Raw genomic sequence first — 6,999 nt, forward strand, 5'->3', positions numbered from 1 at the left:
TGACCGCACAAGCAATGTCATGATAAATGCTAGGGTGTTACTAGTTTTTTGCTTAGAGTAATCGTACTCTTTATCCCAATGGGATGCAATCAATGTTATTTGCATACGTTTCCTACAAATGCCACAATGTGATTTAATTTATTTGACAAATATTGGGATCTATACTCAATAATAATTATTATTGTTTAATTATTTATTTATTCTCGTTAAATTTGAGGATCCAGCTTCTAAAATTTGTCTGTCGAGATCAAACTTCCAGATGAAGGTGGAATTAGTTGGATCATTTATTGCAAGTATCCAAAAGCAGACAAAATGCAAGGCAGATCAACGGTGAAAACCATTGCAGGCTCAGGAAGGACCAATATTACAATCCCGTTTCATCTAAGGAATAAGAATGTAAGATAAGAAAAACTAAACCGCTAGCATCTAAGATAATCAGAGAAAGTAATGTAAGTTGTCCACCAAATATCTAACATTAGACCATAATCTCATAAGCTAAGTCCCTCAAGTGTCACCTGTTACAGAGTTCTCACGGCATCTAGGAAACCGCATACCAGTCTCCATCTGTGTTTTTCCTTGTAATAGCGGAGTGTTGGAACTGCTAGATTACTGAAACCAAAACTTGAGTTGACCGTCATGAAAAAGAAAAGGGTAAATCATACCCTAATGATACTATTTGGTGTATCATTATCATTCCAGAATAGTCATACCCCAATGCAAACTTCCCCTAGAGTAGCATTCTATGTACTGAGAGAGCTGTTTGTTTTAACACCACCCACATAGATAATGAAATTTAAGACAGGCATCCCTTTCTGTACAAGTATAAGGTTGAGTTGGAAAAATAGAAACTCTTCGACAAATGCAATTCTTCACCTGCACTTGAAAGTATCTAAGCAAACATGGGACAGGAAGAAACTTATGAGGAAAACAAGCCATGGAGAACTTACCATATTGCTAATTTTCACTGATCAGCGAGCAAAGGACGAACGGAAAGAGGCGGCCCCACGCTTCCTTGCCTGGAACAATAAAGAATATGAGCCATAAGACTACCAGAATAGACAGGAATTGAAAAAATAAAATACCTTCTCAGTATTGAACAGGTCTTCAGCCAAAGCCTCCCTCTGCTTCAGGATCTTCTCCTCCTTCACGTACCGTTTCAGGTCTTCGTTCCCATAATCCAACTCCCTGAGTGTCAGATAAAATAAGATATTCTTACGAGTATCCCACACTATTTGGCACTTGTCAACATCAATGTCGACAATCCTTGTTGACAACACACATGGATTTTTAGGTGGTTGATGACATTGACATTGACATTGAGGAGGTTACTGCTGGCGGTAGATGTTGAGATTGACAGGGTATCTTGGACAGTTGACGCGGCCAATGATGGATTTTAGGGTGTTTAATAATGATGACAATGTTCACTAGTTAACTATTGACAGTTGATATTGACGGGGTATCATGGAGGGTTGATGCCGTCTGCTTGTGTCAGTTGCCAACTTGGTAAAATTTTACATAAAAATATCAACTCTGTCAAAGTCAAATGCTCTAGTTAATGATGATGCTAACATTGACAATGTTTTCTAAAACTGACTGTTGACATTGATAATGACGAGGATGAAATAATGGCATTTGTCAATCTTCAGTCATTATAGTAGTCAACGTCCTAGGGATGCAACAAACTCTAGAATCTCCCAAAAAAAGGTAAAAAATAATAGAAATTAGATTCTCACTGATATGGCTCATTCGAGTAGGGAATGAGGTTTTTGTAAGTGTTTCCAGATACAACCTCCCTCTGTGGAAATAAACAAAGGATAAGAAACTAAACACCAAATCCAGTCAGAATGAATGATAAAATCAATAAGCATGCCTTTCTAAACTGCTTGAAGTTGACTGCTTTCTGCTTTGAGGAACAGAATGTGACATCAGGCGTTGTGTCTCTCACTATGAGTGATTGGCTGTAAATAACTTCAGACTTGCCATAGTTCTCTATTTCAGGCACGTCAGACCTGCTTAGACCCACTTTTGAGCTCCTGAAGTGGGCTTTTGTAGATGTGTCAAGATCCTTTGCATGCGTCATACTTTCTTCATGCTCTGTTTCCTTGTCAACCTTCAAGGGGCCAGACAAACGGCTGGTCGTTGCAGTATCATTTTCCAAGTCTGATTCTGGAATGATGGTTTCATCGGTGGACTCGGATGACGGTAAAGAGACTACTATCTCCAAAGAAGCGGAATACCATATCATGGGTTTATTTATAAAAGAAAACTTGTCCAAAAATGAAGCATAGTTCAAGAAAATTACATGTCTGCTGCTCGAGGAAGGATGGATCCAAATTCCCTGATAAAACGGCTGCAATTAGCTTGGTCTCCCTTATTCTGTAATGAGGTGAGACTTCATTAATGTCTCCAAATGGCCTTCTTGATCCTTCAGGAATCACAAATACTGTTTGCTGGTTTTCTGCCTTCTCATGGAGATGGCATCAAGCATAACAATTTTTTTTGGATTGATCAGGTATACGGAAGAAATATAAATAAGGAAACAAATAATTGAATGGAAGGATATGAATAGACCTGTCTAGACGAAGAAAATGTGTCAACATGATGAATCTTTCCCCCTACGAGCTCCAGTAACTTAGCCAACTGATCTCTGAATTTATACTGCATTGATACAACCTCTATGTTAGGGGGGGAAATATGGGGAAATCAGAAAGATAGTTTCCCAGTAATCACCATCCCCGGTGGAGTCAAGATGAAGTCATATCCTAGTAGACAGTTTTGACGTGATGCAGGCTCGACAACTCTGACAGACATTCCATCGAACATCAAGGTGGGTATGTGGCTGGCATAAAAACATGAAAATACAGTTTCAGCTTCAACTTCGAAGATTCTTCATGCGCCCTGTGATATTTACAACAAACAAGAGCTGATTTGAAGACAGATTCTTACTCTGCAAACCCAGGAATCTCCGTACGGACTTTTTTCGCTGCAAGTCCCTGAAAGGAATGCACAGGAATAAAGTTTGAAAATTGCACTAAATCTCGACCCCTTTTTTTCACCTTGCCTCTAGAAAATATTTTGAGGAGATAATGCTTTCGTATGTATTTAGCATACTATTGTGTTATGAGTAGCAAAGAGAAAGAATTATCAGTAAACAAGAGTAAAGTTCCATAGTTAAACAGCATGCTCAACGTAGAGGCATAAAATTAGAACTTTTTTACCAGAAACCAAGAACCTAGGAGGACAGGTTTTTGCGCTATTGCGGCAGCAATAAGATCTTCTGTTACTGCCGTCGACTCCCCAACAATCATATACGTACAATGAGAGCTGAATTGCCGACTGATGACCGAACCTAAAAACAGAAATTGATTCCCAGTAAATAGAGTTCAAGATGAAAAGAATGAAGATGTTGCATTGAGTAAAAACTCCAAAACTAATAAAGGTAATCAACATCAAGATAACGTGTAAAACAATGAATTTACTCTCAGCGTTTTTCAAATTAAGCTTAGAGGCTTGAGCAGAACCAGACAGATGATTCAAGTTTGAAAACCCAGAAGTCCATAAGTTACTTTTATGCTCTCTCCACTCTCATAAACCCTCTAGGGCCTTTTCAACTCTGCAATTCCCTGTTAAATAAGTATAGCCCACTTCATTGGAGGTCAGAATATTGAGGGAGAAGTGGGGGGCCGAGCGTTGTTAGTGCTCTTGGGAATATGGCTCCACAGAAATGAAGTGATCTTCAGAGGGAGCAACGCCTCAACAGATGGACTAGCCCATGAGATTGAGAGCCTCATGGCAATATGGTTCCTTCAAGGAGGAGGGAGCGGGGGGGGGGGGGTGGGGGGGGGGGGGGGTGGAGTGGGAACAAGTTGAGCATACATGTAATAGAGCTTTAGGGTTTGAGTCATGTACTGTTCAGGTGGTTACCAATCTATTCGGGTGGCCGCCTTAAACATTTTCAGAAAAAAAGAATATTGAGTGAGAAGTGACTCTCATTCTTTTAGTAACGATGATCCCCTGTCACCCCTCCCTGGCGACATCCACTCCATCGGCTCTCAACTGTCTTGGTGATGCCCACTCCGTCACCCCTCCTCGTCCTCATTCCCCTCAGCATCATCCATTCCGCTGAGGCCCATCTCCTTTCCTCTCTTTCTTGATACATCACTAGGAAGGAACATATCAGTCACCCATGGGATTTCTTCCCGTTTTTTGAAGGAAAAGTACAGTTGTGGATTAGTGTAAGTTTGTTTTTTTGTTGGGCTTCATCTGTGGCACCATTGGAAACAAACCTCTGATAATATGACTAATTCAAATTTCGACTGTTTTTTCTGAGTGGTGTCGAAGTCCAGTTGAAAAAATCTTATCTATTCTCTAGAGAAACTACAGGAGGGACAATTGATATCACTAGGAAGTGTTCGGAGATATTATCAACTCACTGTTTCTGTCTGCTATTTTCCAGCCATTTATGTGTATACATTTTTTCTGCTTCATACTTATCATGTTCCTATAATTAAAACCAGATCGACATGATCTTCTCCTCTTCGTTCAAAAAATGGTAATGCTCCTTAGTTTGGAAAAAAGGTGATATGATCCGTCAGCGCGTCTATGCCTGGAAAAGACCAGACAGCAGCCCGACCCAGTAGTGCATGCCCAGCCAGCTTGGGCGCCTACTTAAGCCCTTCCTTCCTAGAGGTAGAGCAGGAAAAACATCACTTGTGAGTCCCCTCTAGTACCCTCTCCTCCGCACTGTTCCAGTCATGAATCTCCCTCTATGTGCTCGCAGGCCTGACGTAGTCCCTCTGATGAGCAATGACTGTTTGTTGGAGATCCTTTGCCATCCTCTCAACCATTCCCATTCTCTCCTCCTTACCTCGGGAAATTCTCTCACATCTCTTACCCCTTGTCTCTTTGTGAACGAACCTTGAACATCTGGAATATCATTTGGTTTAGGAATCGCATTACACAGGCCGATCGATCATGTTCCATAATTGGGATCATATCAATAAGGTATCCAGATGTGCCCGCTTTCAGTGAAGAAGCACCCTTTAGAAGCAAAATCTTGCATTAACAAATTCATTTCCTACACGATTAAATTTCTTTTAGTATGGAACAGATAAAAACATAAAGGCCAACTTCAAACTTGTCAATAGCAAACCAATTATTAAGAGGAAATAAAATTAAAGACTCATAATCTTCATAACCATAGAAGATAAAGGTTAAAACACCTACCGGTGGATGAAATAGCCTCCTGAAGAGAGGGATTGGCATCAAGTAGTATTGAATCGGCATAAACTACAAAGGAGATGAAACAGAACCTGAAAAACACCAAAATTTTAAGTTTGAAAGAACCCAATAGTCACTTGCTACCAGTTTCGTACTTTCTGATAAAAAATAAAACTAGTTGCAGTCTAAGAGATTCTATAGGTGACCATTAAAGAAAGCTGCGTGTTTTGATAGCGAGAGTTGGTTACGTCTTGAATCATTTAGTTACTGCTCTTGCTTCAGAGGTTAGGAAAAAAAGATTCTTTTCTCAGCAGTCGTATCTAAAATTGATGAAATATTTGTATTAAAATCACCCTCTGAAATGTCTCTTAGATACCTGAATGTGGCATTGCCCGTCCCGAATGACACCAAATCCCCATTTCTCAGAAAACTTTCCTTCATTGGAAGGGTGTTTACTGGTTTGCTTCCAGACTCTTTGTTGATAAAAGTGCCAAATTTGGAAAGATCCTTGATACGCGCATATCGGGATTCGGTAGAACCTCTGTTAGAGTTCTCCGGGTGCATGCCATCAATGATAATCTCCGCATGAATGCGAGAAATAGCTCTGTCTGTTTGGATAATTATATCACAATCTACAAAAAATAGATCAGTCACTCGACAGATAGTTGATCCAAGCATAGAGCAATAAAAAATAGATTCCAGATACTGGAAGAGGAAGTCTTAAAATAAAATATGAAAACATGATTTTGTGGCTAGTATTATTTCATGCCAAAGAAAAGCCAAATCGTCTGCAAGAAAATAACAAAGCAAATCCTCAGCGCAAAGCCACCCACACTCAGTCGCCTCAATATCACGACTGCAACATGCCATTAAAAGAATTCTCATCATGAAAATAGAGGCTTAGTAAGAATTTATCAAACCCATGTACCTTTACGCCCAATCTTATATGCCCCTCCAGAGAAAATATAGTAGCTCTGAGATCCTGCATTAAAGCATCAACGAGACAAAGCCAAATGGGCAAATGAGTGAAATCAAAATAGAAAAAGTAAAAAAAGATTCCACAAACTATCACATGAAAATATGAGAGACGTGCGGTCATTTAGGCTGAAGAGTAACCTTGTTGTGTGTCGAGAGGAAAGAGTCCCCAAACCATGTTTCCAGTGAAATCCGTTCGCTACCCCGACTGTCTTCACTGTGGAGTCTGAAAAGTTTGAATTGAGCGGGTATTTAAATGGGGATACATGAAGACAAAACAAAGAATACCCGGGTAATTTGTCGTTGGCTTGAATCAGAATTGGGTGGACTGACTCTTCGGAATTCATCTGTTCTGAGCTGTGAATTCATCTTTTTGTTCCTTGGAAACTGTTGTTCGTACAAAGTTAAGACAGATTTTTAGACATGTGATCCTCTTGCCTGCTACTAAAAATATACTTTCAGGAAAAGTTGATTAATCGGGATCAACTAGAGGGCTGAGTTTTATTTCATAAATAGGATCACTGTTAATATATGCTTTTGAAGTTCAAGGAACTGATAAGATCCTTATATTCAAAACTTTTTAATCAATTAAGTGTAAACTTGAATATATGGGAGCCAGAGAAAGAAATTATTCAAGAAACTTTCTTGAATTAGAAAGATTTTATTAAAATTTTTTTAAAAAAATTACTAAATGGTCATGGTCAGTTCCATGTAATAAAAAAACCAAGCTTTCACCTGAATTGGAGATAGTTCTCCAAATAAAGCTCGAAGATTCATCCCCATTTTTATTTGTTTTCTTGCCTA

At 39.3% G+C, this 6,999-nt stretch overlaps 1 protein-coding gene across 5 annotated transcripts; it reads right to left on the reverse strand.

Moving 5' to 3' along the window:
- Window positions 1-440: 440 nt before the first annotated feature.
- NBS1 (nijmegen breakage syndrome 1) lies at window positions 441-6,604 on the reverse strand. Of its 5 annotated transcripts, none has more exons than XM_078592433.1 (15): window positions 6,484-6,604; window positions 6,337-6,421; window positions 6,149-6,202; window positions 5,597-5,852; window positions 5,227-5,312; window positions 3,219-3,349; window positions 2,947-2,993; window positions 2,731-2,839; window positions 2,572-2,658; window positions 2,303-2,462; window positions 1,871-2,214; window positions 1,734-1,795; window positions 1,083-1,185; window positions 948-1,016; window positions 441-873 (listed from the first exon to the last, which is right to left on the reverse strand). In XM_078592433.1, exons 2-14 carry the CDS (start codon window positions 6,371-6,373, stop codon window positions 969-971), a joined length of 1,524 nt encoding a protein of 507 aa, XP_078448559.1. In that variant the 5' UTR covers window positions 6,374-6,421; window positions 6,484-6,604; the 3' UTR covers window positions 441-873; window positions 948-968. The 5 variants fall into 5 exon arrangements, with proteins under 5 accessions (XP_078448559.1, XP_078448560.1, XP_078448561.1 ...); XM_078592434.1 differs by having other exon boundaries at window positions 441-889; XM_078592435.1 differs by having other exon boundaries at window positions 441-1,016; window positions 1,871-2,211.
- Window positions 6,605-6,999: the final 395 nt, after the last annotated feature.

The sequence above is a fragment of the Wolffia australiana genome, chromosome 2, assembly GCF_029677425.1.
Source record: "Wolffia australiana isolate 7733 chromosome 2, ASM2967742v1".
Lineage (NCBI taxonomy): Eukaryota > Viridiplantae > Streptophyta > Magnoliopsida > Alismatales > Araceae > Wolffia > Wolffia australiana.

Coding starts and splice junctions, on each gene's coding strand:
- NBS1 (XM_078592433.1), bottom strand. CDS start 6,373: ATGGTTTGGGGACTCTTTCCTCTCGACACACAACAAG. Junction 3,350..5,226: donor GGAGGCTATTTCATCCACCG/GTAGGTGTTTTA, acceptor TTCTGTTTTTAG/GTTCGGTCATCAGTCGGCAA. Junction 2,840..2,946: donor GAGATTCCTGGGTTTGCAGA/GTAAGAATCTGT, acceptor TTTTTATGCCAG/CCACATACCCACCTTGATGT.